The sequence below is a fragment of the Vulpes vulpes genome, chromosome 7 (genome assembly GCF_048418805.1).
Source record: "Vulpes vulpes isolate BD-2025 chromosome 7, VulVul3, whole genome shotgun sequence".
Lineage (NCBI taxonomy): Eukaryota > Metazoa > Chordata > Mammalia > Carnivora > Canidae > Vulpes > Vulpes vulpes.
The window spans coordinates 72372884-72388416 of NC_132786.1; the positions used below are offsets into that span (position 1 = coordinate 72372884).

Genomic DNA, 15533 nt, shown 5'->3' on the forward strand with positions numbered 1-15533 from the left:
TGGATTTCTGTTTTATATTCTTGTGCTATTTTCAATTTTTTCCCCTCTTTTAATTACCTCTTGTTACTGTCACACCACTGTACATATCATAACTCATGCTTCTAACTCCAATTCTTAACTTTGGGACTATTCAGTTATCTCTAGGAGTATTCTGTATTTCAAAATTAAATTCACCTTAATTACAAAATAAAACAACCACATGATGCCCCAAATCCAAAAAGATTAGGAAATCACTCATCTATCATTTGACTGCCCCCCTTTTCCACACTTTCTCTTCTGCTTGAGGTTATCTCCCCAGCCCTGTATCTCTGCGTGGCATACCTTCAAATGGATGGTTTCTTCCATCCAAACCAAGTGATGGTTTCTTCAAATGGAGCTTTGGAAGATGTACATGGTAAGATAGTATTATTTAAAAGAGGAAAAAAATAAAGAAAACACAGTAAAACATTAACATTTGGGAAATGTAAGTAATTAGAGTTCTTATACTATTTTTGCAACTTTTCTAAAAGTCTAAAATTATATGAAAATAAGTTGTTTTTTTTTTTTTTTTAAAGAAAGTTATCTGGTAAAGTTTCTTCCATATTCTGTGTTTGATATGTTTCAGAATATTCAAGGGACTATATCCTACTCTCCAGATTTGTACATATCTAAAATGCAATTTTAACAGAGTATTTAAGTTACACAATTAAACATAATATATGAGAGTAAAACAGCATGAAAATACTGTTTTCCCATCCATTTCACTGTTCTTCTAGTGTTAAGAGACAAATTACTTAGGGCATTTTAAAATTCTGGGTACTTCAAAATTGTTTTTAAATGATTTGGGATTAGATAGTAACTAATTGCTTTTCAAAGGGATTTGTTGGCAATGCACTTGGTGTAATGGATTTCCATTCTTTCCTGCAGAATGCGGTTTGTGGCAGACATCAATAGGGATGTCTGTTTCACAGGCTTGTCACTTGTGCCCAGGGCCTCATCTCTTTCTACTTCTCTCCCATCCCATCCTTCAGCCTCTCTAAACCACTTTTATTCAGCACTCTGTAAAAAGCAAAGGCAAAGGTATTTCAGACTTCTTTGAGCTAGAGTGGGATACTTGTAAATAATATTTCCAATGATTTCATAAAATAACACATAAAACAGTTTTTTTAGAGCCAAATATGACTGGCATCCAGATACTGCTAGAGATTATCATAACCACCCACCCACTCATTTCTAGTAAAGCATTTTCATTTTCATCCATGAGCAGTCAGATTCTGTGGACAACAAGACTGATAGAAACTGAAAACATATTAGATAGTAACAATTTTAAAAACAGCACAGACTATTATCATATATCCAGGATGCCTGGGACAAATTACTTAACCTCTAAGCCTCAATTTCAACATTTGTCTTTAAGCAAAAAGAAAATGATAATACCTGTGCTCAAAGGATATGAGGATTAAATGAGATCATCCAGATAGAGTGAGAAACACAATGCCTAGCACATAAATGCTCAATATTAATGATGACGATGATGCCTGAATTCCCAGGTCTTTACGGTCCTTCTTGACTCATTACCTGACTAGTCTTGCAAGGACTGGGCCTCAATTTCTTCATCTTTAAATTAGACAACCAGCTCTAAGAATATGGTTTTCTTAATTGTGTGCAAAAGGTTTTGAGCCAGGCATCCAAAAAAGTTCTTCCTTTATTATATTAACTCCAGCAACCAAGATACTGTTCTCCTAGACGTAAAATAAGGAGACTATTAGAGCACCTACAACTCTAGTATAACTTCATAATAGTACATATAATGGAGAACCAGCAGATGGGCCCAACAGTGAGTGATTCCTCTGAACAGATGTGAGAAACAAGGTGAAAGCAACCTAAATACTGCATCCAAATGAAAAGGTATGCCTGGAGCCAGTGGTGTTCAGCAGATTAGTCAACACTCCAAGAAATTCATTCTTCAAAACAATAACATAGCAGTTAATAAATTTAGTAAAGTCTCTTTCTTAGCCTGGTTCATCATGGGCACAACATGCACTTTTATCTAAAGATTCTTCTTGGGTCGCCTGGGTGGCTCAGGGGTTGTTAAGTGTCTGCCTTTGGCCCAGGGCATGATCCTGGAATCTCGGATCAAGTCCCGCATCTGGCTCCCTGCATGGAGCTTGCTTCTCCCTCTGCCTGTGCCTCTGCCTTCTCTCTGTGTCTCTCATGAATAAATAAATAAAATTAAAAAAAAAAAAGATTCTTCTTTATTATACAAACTACCATGGGTTGAAGAGGGGCAGTTTGGTACAAGGAGTTCCTGCTCTAGCCATTCCAGGCCAGTAAGGGTGGCACTGGAAGGTAATGAAGAGGGCAGAGAAACAGATTCGTCTGCCTCCCAGCACCCTAGTAGCTGCAGTCAATAATTCCTAGGAAGCTATTGGAATTTGGAGAACATGTCCAACAGAGTTCGATTTAATCTAATCCACACATAATGGATAAGATTAAGTATATAGTATTTTAAAAATCAAAGTAGGAAGCGCAGGGCAGAAATCTAATCAAAGTATAACTAAATGTAAAGGAAAACACTAGACTAATCAATAGCATTATCATATCAAAAGAAAAACTGCAAGAACTGCCTAAAGGAAAGTCTCAGAGCAAGACTGTCTACAGTCTAAAGCAAGGACAGGAAAACCAAGAGGCTCAAATTTATATTCCCAGACATGTCCAGAATCTAAATTTCAAAACTAAGATAGAAATTTCACCTAACAGAATGGCCTTTCTCAAAAAAGCCTAAAGTTAAAAGGATTTGATTCTTTTTTTTTTTTTAGCGTATTTTTTAAAGATTTTATTTATTTATTCATGAGAGACGGGGGGGGGGGGGGGGGGGGGGTAGGCAGTGACACAGGCAGAGGGAGAAGCAGGCTCCAAGCAGGGAGCCTGACGTGGGACTCAATCCCGGGTCTCTAGGATCACACCCTGGGCTGAAGATGGCGCTAAACCCCTGAGCCACCCAGGCTGCCCAAGGATTTGATTATTAAGGGAATGCAGAGTAGTGGGTCAAAATCCCAACACAGCAGGAAGAAAAAAACTGCACAAGAAAGTCAAGGTGGAAAAAAAAAAAAAAAAAGTCAAGGTGAAAATAGAAGCAAGGGTAAAAACATAGCTTAATTCTGAGTAATAAATGGAGCTTAAGACAAGAAGAATCCATCTGACCTTCCTAGGAATATTCTCTTTCAAATAGTCCACTGGTGAAATTAGGAGGAAAAAAAAGAAAAAATATATATATATATTCCCACACCACTGGGCTCTCCAAAGAGGGGGGGGGAGGGAATGAAGCCAAAGTCAGGTAGGCAGTTTATTGTTTTCTATTTTCAGACTCCAACTACAGGTAAAAATACAGAAAATTAAATACAGTACAAAATAGAATGTTAAAAGTTACGAACCGCGGCAATGTAAAAGTAGATATCAGTAGATAAAGTGGAGAGAAATGAGGTGGGAGAAGGGATGGGGAAATGTAGGAATGGCTAGGATCATGACATCCTATCTTCAGGCAGTCAGGGGTTCAGGAGATGCTATCAAGAGCTGATGGAAGAACTCAGTATGACAATGTAACCATCAAAAATAGAGGGGAACAAAGAAAATACTGTGAGGTAATCCTTACACAGAGGAAGTACAAAATGTCCACATTTGATAAGTTATTATTCAGAGTCATGGAGGAAATATTGTGTGATAATACCATAAACAAAATAGTTAAACTATAAACAAAAACAGTTGTCTCTGAAAAGTAGGACTGGGGGCAGGGAAGTGTGTGGCAAAGGCCACTGATTTTTTATTACAAATCCTTCTACTTGATTTTTACTCATGAGCATGTACTTTGATTTCGACCAAAATAGACTTTAAAAACAAATAACTGGGTGACGGGCACTGAGGGGGGCACTTGATGGGATGAGCACTGGGTGTTATTCTATATGTTGGCAAATTAAACACCAATAAAAAATAAATTTATAAAAAAATGAAAATAAAAATTCTAACTGAATACCCTACAATAAATAAATAAATAAATACAAATAACTACAATGTTGCCTTTCAAATTGAGTCTTTGAAATATTTAAGTAACATAGGAAGCAAACTGTCACTAGAAAAGTCAAATGCCTATTTTTTGCTAAGAATCAAGAAAACAGCACATTCAAGTGTAGAAATCATCTTGCCTTGTATAAAACTAACTCCTCATTTGGAGTATGTGAAAGTAATAAAACTTTGTATGACTGCAATATTTTTCATTCTGATATGCTGACAAAATTTGTAAATATTCATTAATATTAATAACAGCTCAAGAATCCAGTTAATAATAGTGCTTTTATATAATACATGAGAAAAACAAGCTTTACCACACAATGTCACAATGACTTAAGGATGAGTATCCACGGTACTGTGAAAACAATACTGTAAGCTCACTGAAGGAAGGCTTGGGTCCATCAAGTCTTTATGAATAGTAGCTATCATAATTTGTTCTTTAATAAATGTTTGGGGGTAACTGGCTGCATATTTTAATTACTATAGCTAAACCCAGGCATCACAGTTTCTGTAATTTCCCTATCAGGTTTTCCTGGCCATTCATCTCTTGTCCCTCATTTCCAAGCCTTCTAGAATATACTTGCTCTGAAGTGCTCTTGACCCAGCTCTGGGCTGGATCAGCCAACCTTTACCAGACTTGCCTGCCCCCTGTTAAGTTTTACTAAGCGGAAAATTGGGAAGAGAGGGTGAGAAGGGGTTTCCTTGCTGTTCTCCTTCCTATCAGAGTTGCTTCAGCAAAGAGCATAACCCCTTTTCCCAACTCCAGCTGTGCCTCTTCTTCCCTAGCTGTTGCACCAGCTGCCTGGCATCCCACTCAGAGATACAGACACCAACTGTGTGGGGGCCCCCTCTGAGTTCCTAGAGTATTCTGTGCCCCCAGCCCTAGGGGTGGTGGCTGCTTCCCATAATTATTAATATCTGCATTACTTCAGTGTCTACTTCTTGCCCCTTCAGTCTTCCAACACCTGTGTAACCCATTCCCAGAATTAAATCCTCTGAAATATCTCCTATGGTTTACTAGGCCTTCACTGATAATAAAGGGAAGAAAATATGTACCCTCATTAGAAATAACTCATAAGGTGCTGGTAAGCAGCAAAACTTTATATTGACTTACACAAGTTGATGTAATAAAACGTACTGATATTTTATACTGTCGGTAAAGTAAATTCTAAGGACTTTTCTTTTTTTTTCTGTAAGTCCACCACTAAGGTTTCTGTTTCATACACGTGGAAGTTGAATTCAAAATCTTAACTCTCATAAATCATTAAAACAAGGCTAAGTTAGGGGCACCTGGGTGGCTCAGAGGTTGAGCATCTGCCTTCGGCTCAGGGTGTGATCCTGGGATCCCAGGATCGAGTTCCACGTCATGATCCTCACATGGAGCCTGCTTCTCCTCCCTCTGCCTATGTCTCTGCCTCTCTTTCTCTATGTCTCTCATGAATAAATAAAAAAATAATCTAAAAATAAAAAATAAAACAAGGCTAAATTAGACAGTATAATATGACCCATGGAAAGAGAAGTGGGACACTTAGAAGAAGAGGGTACAGATAGAAAGGGAGGTAGAAGGTATAAATACAAACTTTTATCTGTTTGAGTGTATCTTACCTACCTTTTTTTTTTTTTTTTTTAAATTTTTAGTAAACTCTGTGCCCAATGTGGGCCTTGAACTCAGGACCCTGAGGTGGATGTTCTATGGACTAAGCCAATCAGGTACTTAGTAAGTCTAACATTTCAGAAACATCAAAATCAACATCACAGTAATACAATAAATGTCTTTTTATGGAAATAATAGTGACAGCCACAAAAAGATTTGCCATATTTTTCAATTAATATGGACCAATCAAAGAAATCATCTACCACTCTAAATTCTTGGCAGACATTGTGGGTACTAACTATAACTTCCAGTGTGGCTTGCAGCAATTTAGTTATTATTTTTTTCTTAAAAAATAATTTTTTTAAATAGGCTCCATGTCCAATGTGGGTCTTGAACTCAACCCTGAGATCAAGAGTCACACATTCGACTGACTAAACCAGCCAGGCGCCCCTATTTTTTATTATATAACTGGACACAAAGTGTACAAGGGTATGCAAAGTCTCCTCTCCATTCCACCTCATACCTGCTTAAAGGCTTAACCCCACTTCTACAGCAAGGTGATTAAGACTGCAGTCTGAAGCTGAAGTATTTATTATTGGATTCATGTCTTTTCCCTGCCATTCACTAGTACCTGAGAGAAGTTCCACTTGACTTCTATGCCTTAGTTTCATCATCTCTCAAATAATAATACCTCTCAAATAATAGAACCTACTTAATAGGATTACTGAGGACCAAATGAGTTAGTATGTACAAGAACTTAATATGGGACATGATATATAAGTACTATGTATTACGTATTATTATCATTAATTCCATATAGAAATATAAGCAAAGCATCAGAAATGTCAAAAGGAGGACTATATGATTTATTTTATTATTATTTTGTCGAGTTTGTTTTTTTATTTTTTAAAGTATGCTCCATGCATAACATAGAGCCCAACATGGTACTTCAACTCACCACCCTGAGATCAAGAGTCAAACGCTTAACCAACTGAGCCACCAGTTGCCCCATGATTTATTTTTATATTGGGAGAATAAAATGCTTATAGATCACAAACTGAAAGGTTTTGGCCAAGTGCACTGGCTGGCTCAACTGGTGGAACATATGATGCTTGATCTCAGGGCTGTAGGTTTGAGTCCCACATTTGGTGTAGAGATCACTTAAAAAAATAATAAAGTTTTGGCCATATAAAGGAATGATCTCTACTGGAGAGTAGTTCTTGATTTTTTTTTTTTTGGATTATGCATCCTTTTAAGGATGTGTGAAAACTACAGACCTCCTCCCTAGAAAAATGCATATATACACAAAATTTTCCAAAATATTTCAATGTTCTTGGACTCCAATCACAAATATTTTTTTCAAGATAACATAGCTACACCAAAGCTGAAACACTAGAGGGTGCCATAACCAAAGAAAAATGTAAAGAAAGCATAGGTAATTTCAAGTTGCTTAAAATTCTTCAAATGGAACAAACACCCTTCCACAGAAAAGAAGAATTAGGTGAATCTACTTCACCAAATGCTTTAAAATACATGAACTCTTCTATAGGTTCTAGATGAGCACTGTCCAATAGAAATTTCTGCAATGGAAATGCTCTAAAGTTACACTGTCCAAAACAGTAGCCACTAACCACATGAAAATGTGAGAACTATAACTAAGGCATTAAAAATTAAATTTTATTTAGTTTTAATTGATTTTAACTTAACCACATGTGGCTGTGGCTACCACATTGGTACAGCTCTACATTCTTTTTTTTTTTTTTTTAATTATTTATAAAGAGAGAGAGAGAAAGCACAAGCAGGGGGAGGGACAGCGGGAGAGGGAGAGGGCATCTCATGCCAACTCCACACTGAGCAAAAAGCCTGACTCAAGGCTTGATCTCACAACCTTGAGATCATGACCTGGACTGAGACACTTAACCAACTGAGACATCCAGGTGCCCCTCTACACTCTATTTTTAAGTTTTGAAATGATTTGCTTCTAACCACAGGCATCACTGTTAAAGAAATTTCTAATAAAGTAGGTTTATATAATAATTCAGACCAATCTGTCCCTTGTGAAAATTCAACACTGAAGGGTAAAAAAAGGTAGAAAGATAGAAAAAAGACTTTCAGCTGCCCTATAGATGTTCATAATCCAAAGTAAAGGTTTCTTTTATTCATTATAGAAGACCCTACCTACCCAATTCCCCTATTGTGTTTCTTAATCCCCTGGGTTATAAGAGCTTAAAAGCATAAGTACAAATTAATAGTTAAGTAAGAAGCCATGTGCCATTTAAAAAAAAGCAAAAATCACATTCACCAGTGGGCTAATAAGGAAGCACAGAGAAAACAAGGCTGCAAGGACATCAAGTGGATATCACAAAGGAGATGAGCCTTCAGCCAGGAGTTTGTCAGGTGCCAGAATGAAGAAGGGCACTGCAGGCAGAGGCAACAGCTTGTGAAATCACGTGGTATAATGAGGGGGCATCAATGAACATCCAGACAGCAGAATCAGGAAAAGTCTGTAGATGAAAGGAACACGCCCTTGGCTGCCTTCACTCCAGATTCTTTCTTTACACTGTAATTTAATCTTCTAAAAATAAAGCTAATGCTGACCTATCCCTCCGAGGAAAGTAGTCTATCCACATTGTAAAACATCTTATAACCCTGTGTCTATCACAGTGCCCTGAATGGAGGGTCGATGACAACAATAAAAGGGATTAGAAAATGCATTTGCAAATATTCAGATGCTTATTAACAGCCACAAAAATCAATAAAAAGCAAGTGAGTTGCTGGAGCTATCCCTGGTTTAGAACATAGTGGATAGGGATGTTAGTACGCCTAGGCATTTGCCACCGGGTCAGAGCACAGCTGGTTCTTTTTACAGAAAAATCATTTGTCCACAGCTGCTCCTCAAATTACCAAAAATCAAATAAATAGTTGTCATGTGATAGCAGGATCAGAGACTGTCTCAATTTCCATTAAGGGGAAAAAACTTAAATTGCTATAAGTCCCACCCCTTCATCTCAAATAAACACAAAGGACACTTTTATTTCAGATCCTGCTCACTGTGAAATATAGCATTGTTGCCTGGCTGCTTCTGTGGTGGGCCTCAATCCTGCTGGATCTGTCATTACACAGCCAACATTCAGTTAGTTAAAGCTGTTCCTTAGATTCTGGAGGACAGTTCAATGCATCATTTTTCTTCTGAGATAACTGAGCTAGTACTTGTTTCTGGATAAAATTATGAAGGTATAAGTGTCAATACTATATAGATCTACAAATCTGCAATTCAATCATTCTGTCATTCGCTCTACAAATATTTACTGAATTCTTATCAGGTACTCCCAGATTGTTTTAGTGTTAGTATTCCAAGAAAAACTATGACCGGCAATTCTTAATTATTTTTAGTTTAAAAATGTATTATTATAGGGGTGTCTGGGTGGCTCAGTTAGTTGGTTAAAGTGTCTACCTTCAGCTCAGGTCATGATCCCAGGGTTGTAGGATTGCACCCCGAGTCGGGCTCCCTACTCAATGGAGAGCCTGCTTCTCCCTCTCCCTCTGCTCTACCCCCAGCCCCAGCCCCATGCATGTTCTCTGGCTTGCTCTCCCTCTATCTCAAGTAAATAAATAAAATATTTTTAAATGTATTATTATAGAAACAACAAATTGTTTTTGGGTAACAGAAAATACAGATGAGAGGGACACCTGGGTGCCTCAGTGGTTGAGCATCTGCCTTCGGCTCAGGGCGTGATCTGGGTCGGGGGATTGAGTCCCCAGTCGGGCTCCCTGAGAGGAGCCTGCTTCTATTTCTATGTCTACGTCTCTGAGTCTACAATGAATTAAAAAAAAAAAAAAAATACAGATGAGCAAAACAAAGAAGAAACAAATCACTACAACCTGAGATGGCCGTGTTACCAAGCCAACAATTTGATTATATAGGTTTCTAGCATCCCTCTTCCCCCAACTGCCAAATTTTTTATATAGTTGGTTTTATTTTGTTCACTTTAAAAACAAAAGTGAGGCTACAGGGTACATACTATTTTTTTTTTTAAGTAATCTCCACACCCAACATGGGACTCAGACTCAACAATTCTGAGATCAAGAGTCACATGCTCTATCCACTGAGCCAGTCAGGTGCCCAAGTGTACATACTGTTTTATAAACATTTTAAAATTTAACATAGAATAAAATTGTTTATATTATTAACATTTTCACATCAGTTTTTAATGTTTGCAGAGCATTCTCTGTAAATATGTACAGTAGTTATTTTACTAATTCCCTATTTACTAAAATAACAGTAGTTATTTTACTTAGTAGTTATTTTACTAAGTCAATCATTTAGGTTATTTCCAAATTTTCACTAATATAGGTAGCACTGTGATGACAATTCTGATATTTAATAAATATCTGTTGAATAAAGAATAAATGAAGATTTCCTAAAGTCTTTCACATATGGCTGATTATCTCCTTAGCTCGTAACAGACATAAAACCTTGTTTCATCACACAGTTATGATTCTGACTATTCTAGCAGGCATGGAAAGGAAATGCAGTAAAACCAACAATCTAAACATAAGAATGACCACATAATACTTGGCAGTGGATGAAGGGCAGGAAGAAAACATTAACCTTGACAATGAAAAAGGGAAGGATAGCTCCCAAAAGGTAGAATATAGGAAGAGGGCAGGAAGGGCAAGGGTACTTATACCATTTTACATAATGGCAGATTAAGACCCTATTGAAAGTTGATGGATAAAAAAAAAATAAAAAAAGTTATCACTTAAAATTATAAAGATAACAAGAGTCTATAAGTAATATAATTATCAACTAATGGGAGATGGAGAGAGGAAGAGGCAGAAAAAGTGAGTTCTTATTTTTCATATAAAAAAACTATAAGATATTGTTTAAAGTTGATGAATAAGGAACAGAAGTTTATGCATATTAATAAATCTTATGAAAGTGACTTCAGGAGAAGCTAAAAACAAAAACAGTGAAATAGTTTTTAAACATTGTCTTTGGACAGTAAGGCTGGGAATAGAAGAAAAGAGATGAGGCAGGAGACGTTCTTTCATTGTAAGCTTTTCCTACTATTAGATTTTTTAGGAAGTACAAATAATTTCCAGATAAAGGTTGGCTAAAAAAAGCTGGGACTACTTACTTTGACTCTCATTAACTATATCTTTCTATCTTGATAACTAGTCAGGTTCTACTCCCCATAGAGCTTTCCTTTAACCAAAGGCAAACTAAAAAACAAAACAAAACAAAACAAAAAAAAACATAAGACCTTGGAGACCATCTAGTCTGATTTTCTCATTTTACAGATTTAGTCGAGACCCAGAAAGGTTAAGTGAGTTACCCAAAGTAACATCTCTAGTTAGTGGCAAACCCAAACCCACATCTCCTGCTTTCTAATCAAGTGCTCCATTCAGTCCATCAAAGACCTGCCCTATGTCCTGGAGTACAATCTGACCATTACTGGCTTGGGCTCCTTAACTGCTATCCCACACTATCATGTGCATATATCTTCAAGCCAAAATTTGGGTTTTACTGAGGGTACAGTGAACTCATATTATAACAAATTTGCACTATAAATATGCATATTGAAGTACTTTTTCAAAACTGTACCTGCAGTTACCACCCCAGGCTGCCTACCATGCCTCCTTAAGCCCCCACCATCCCTGCCTGAAAAGATATAGCTACATTGAGGACTGGTTCCTACAATCTGAGAGGCCTGGTACAATGCTCTCCAGCCGCAGGAATAAATGCAATTCACGAAGTTTCCAAAGCCATGTCTTTTGAAGCAAGAGTCTTCAGTGAGCACCAGAGTGGGCAACTGATTTCATATTCTTCTTCACTCATTTTAAATGATCTAGCAAATTACCCACTCCCACTTTCAATAGATAGAGAACAAAACTGTTAAAAAAAGTTTCTTGAGGAAAATGGATGGGACACCTGGGTGGCTCAGCAGTTGGGCATCTGCCTTGGCTCGGGGCGTAATCCTGGAGTCCTGGGATCGAGTCCCACATCGGGCTCCCTACATGGAGCCTGCCTCTCTGCCTATGTCTTTGCCTCTCTCTGTGTCTCTCGTAAGTAAATAAATAAAATCTTAAAAAAAAAAAAAAAAAAGGAGAATTGTGCACATAATTTTTATGTTGGTAATCATACCATTTTAATAAAAATTATTTGAAAACTAAATTTTAAATAGTACAAAAGTCCCTTTTATTGGAGATTAGATTATTATGGTAACATGAAATAAAAAACATGTAAAAATGGGGACCAGACCAATCACTGGAAATCAAATATATGCAGAATGGTCAAGTTCCAGTAACCAAAGCCCTAGTATCTACTATATTAGGGATGTCTGGGTGGCTCAGTGTTTGAGCATCTACCTTCAGCTCAGGGCATGATGCCAGAGTCCTGGGATCAAGTCCTGCATGAGGCTCCCTGCTGGGTGCCTGCTTCTCCCTCTGCCTGTCTCTCTGCCTCTCTCTGTGTGTCTCTCATGAATAAATAAAATCTTTAAAAAAAATAAAAGAAAGGTAATATCTACTGTATTTTCCATAAATAATGCACAATTTATGGATGGTGTATTCACTGTCTCACTATTTAAAATAACTAATTCTGGATGGCTAAAGAATGGCTTGGGTGGTCAGTCAAGCCAGTCAGGTCACTAATTCAATGGTCCATGCGGGGAACTCACAGTTGCCTGAGCTAAGACAATGGGGGAGGGAAAGGGTGTCTGAAATACTTAGGTGGTGAAAATGGAAAGGGCTTAGTGAACAACTGGATGAGAACAGTGAGGACAAAATAAATCCAGGATGAACAGCCACTTCTCTGGCTGGTTAATCAGTGGCTTATTAACCAAGGCAAGGAACAGGAAAAGAGCAAAACTACAGAGAAAGATAGTTTATGATAATATTTACCTGAGCTATCTGAAGAGCCCCATAGCTGGAGTGGTGCTGCAGGTGTAAGTGTAGAACTCATCAACAAGGAGATGGGAAGGAGAAAGCAGATGCACGAATTAAACTGACCAGAAAATGTATGTAACAGTTGTAAACATGTAAAGTTGGACAAAAAGGAGCAAGGAAACTTGGGGAATATTCAAAGGGTGTATTAAAGAGGAAAAAACAGTAACATATGAAGAATAATGAGAGGATTAGAAGAAACGAGAATGAGAAGACAGCAGTGTCATCAGTGGCCAAATGAAGGGAGAAGTCAACAGTACCAAGCCCAGTGAAAGGAAAGTTGAGGTAATGACTTGCCAAGAGATTCAATACATTCATTCACTCAACACATAGATGATTATTACCAACTATGTCAAGCACTAATGCAGACACAGAGGATACAGCAAAACAGATACCTGCATTCTTGGATTTGACATCCTTTTTTTTTTTTTTTTTTTTTGAAGATTTTATTGATTTATTTGGGAGAGGTAGTGACAGAGAACACTAGCAGGGAAGAGAGAGAGAAATAGGCTCCCTACTGAGCAGGGAGCCCGATGTGTAGCTAAATCCCAAGACTCTGGGATCATGACCTGAGCTGAAGTCAGATAACCACCTGAGCCACCCGGGTGCCTCTGGTTTTGACATCCTAAGAGAAGGAGATAAACAATAAACAAAACCCAAATATATACATAAATATATATGTATATATATATGTGTGTGTGTATTTCATTCATATATATATACATGAAATATTTCAGGAAGAAGGGAGGCAGGGGGAGGGGAGGGTGCTGGTCAAGGACTGCCTTTCTTGGAGCCGCCCCGGTGGCGCAGCGGTTTGGTGCCGCCTGCAGCCTGGGGAGTGATCCTGGAGACCCGGGATCGAGTCCCACATCGAGTCCCACATCGGGCTCCCTGCATGGAGCCTGCTTCTCCCTCTGTCTGTGTCTCTGCCTCTCTTTCCCTGTGTCTATGAATAAATAAATAAAATCTTAAAAAAAAAAAAAAGAAAAAGACTGCCTTTCTAACCAGATATCTGAGCTCAGATCTGCAGGAAATGAGAGAGATAGCATGAAATACTTGAGTGAAGAGTATCCCAGGCAATAAGAACAGCTAATACAAATATGCTGGGGCAGGACCATGCCTGGTGTGATAGAGGAATAGCAAAATGGCCTGTATGCCTGAAGCACCCTAAGATGGGGGACAAGGGCAGATGAGGTCAGAAAGGTTAGCCAGGGTCAGGCTTGTGGGGCCTTGAGGGCTACATAGATCTTTGGATTTTACTGAGTGAGACAGGCAGTCTGGAAGGTTTTGAGTAGGGCAGAGATGTGATCTGATTTTCTGATTCACGATTTTAAAGCCTCATTGCCCTGCTCTGTGAGAGCAGACTGAAGGGAGGGAGAAGAGTAGAGGAAGGAAGACCAATTATAAGGCTAGTGAAAGAAAAGCATGGCTTGGACCAAAGTAGCAGACAGACGTGGAGGTGCAGATGTTAAGAGTAGAGCTGCTAGGATTTTCGGATGATTTGGATGCAGGGTAGAGTGAAAGAGGAGTCAAGGTTGACTCCAAGGTTTTTGGTTTGAGCAAGTGGAAGAACACAATAGTCTTCAGGCTTTACTGAAATGGGATGAATGTCAGAGGAACAACTGAGATAACCTGTTCGATATTCATGTGGAAATGCTGGGTAGAATGTAGTGAATTGGTAGCTTAAGTATGTTTGTTTTAACTGCTTTTAGATGCTTTTTAAACTGTTTTAAAAACTATTTTTAATTGTTTTTTAACATTTATTTTTGCTCATTTTTTGAACAATATAAGAACTACACTTATATTCTTAGAAATGTTGATGTCAACATTTATTATTTAGGTTAATTTCTCAACAAATCAATTATAAAAGTGCCACTATTATCTTTTCTAAGGGACAATATAACACTGGTTTGCAATTACCTATCACATTTCAGTTTACAGATTTGTCGATTTTCTTTATGGATGTCAAACATCTATAAAAACAGATAACTACATAAATAAGTTAGTAGCCCCTGGAGAAATTTTAAAAGTGTGCTCTATAAATTACTATACAAATATTCTTTCTTTCCTTCTTTTCTTTCTTTTCCTAAGAGCTGCTATAGTGTAAGTAGAAAGAAGCCAGAACCTGGAGTCAGAAGTGCCTGGTTTTGATTTCTAGTTGCATAACCTTGCAAAAAAAAAAAATCCTAAAATGTCGATGACCTTCTGTTTTGTTCTCTGCAAAACTGAGAATAATGTCTGCCTCATAGGGTAGTAATTTACTGAGCCCTTATAACTACGTGCTGGATGCTTTTCTAAAACTTTTACATATATAATCTCATGTAATCCTCAACTCTATGAGGTAGTGTTAATTATTATCCTCACTGACATAACATGAAATGAGGCACACAATAGGTTAAGTAATTGTTCTAGAGCAAATAGGGAGTGGCAGAAACAAAATTTAAATCTTGACAATATGCACACTGCTTTATAGTTTACAAAATAGGTTCATATTTTATTTTTAAAAGTAGGTATACCACAGTATTAGAACAAACTGAAATTGCTTTTTGTAGGCCCAAGACAGTCAAATCAATTTCATATGGTACAACCTTAACTATTATGCAATAGCCACTTTAAAAAATGAAATGTGAAAAAAAATTTTAACTGTAAGCCACTTTGGAAGTTATTATTTTAAGCAACAACAAACAGAACCACACTAAGAATTATTAATAAAACTGTAACATTGAGAGCTGCATGAAAGGAAGCAGACAACACATATGAGAATCCACTCAAACCGCACATCAATCAATAATCAATAGTTAATAAAAAGTCCATTATATATAATCCATGTTTCTATTTGCAGCTTTAGTATTTTGAGGATTAATCTGAACAGTATGGAGACAATCTCAAGCTGACATCATTTTCCCCATAGCACTCACCATCATCTGATGTAATAGTTGTTAATTTC

General features: G+C 37.5%; 1 protein-coding gene across 17 annotated transcripts in view; it reads right to left on the reverse strand.

The window, feature by feature from the left end:
• NRF1 (nuclear respiratory factor 1) overlaps nucleotides 1-15533 on the reverse strand; it is a 135054-nt gene that overhangs the window by 92426 nt on the left and 27095 nt on the right. For 2 of the 17 annotated variants that reach the window (XM_072764072.1, XM_026010810.2), the window contains exon 1: nucleotides 322-5689. The exons of 10 other annotated variants lie outside the window; for them this stretch is intronic. Coding sequence is in view for 4 of the 7 variants with exons in the window: in XM_026010810.2 (XP_025866595.1) it covers nucleotides 322-345 (24 nt within the window). In the remaining 3 variants the exon portion in view is untranslated. Of the gene's footprint in view, nucleotides 1-321; nucleotides 5696-15533 lie in introns of those variants that run through there. 5 more of the 17 variants (XM_072764077.1, XM_026010824.2, XM_026010809.2 and 2 more) reach the window with 4 other exon arrangements.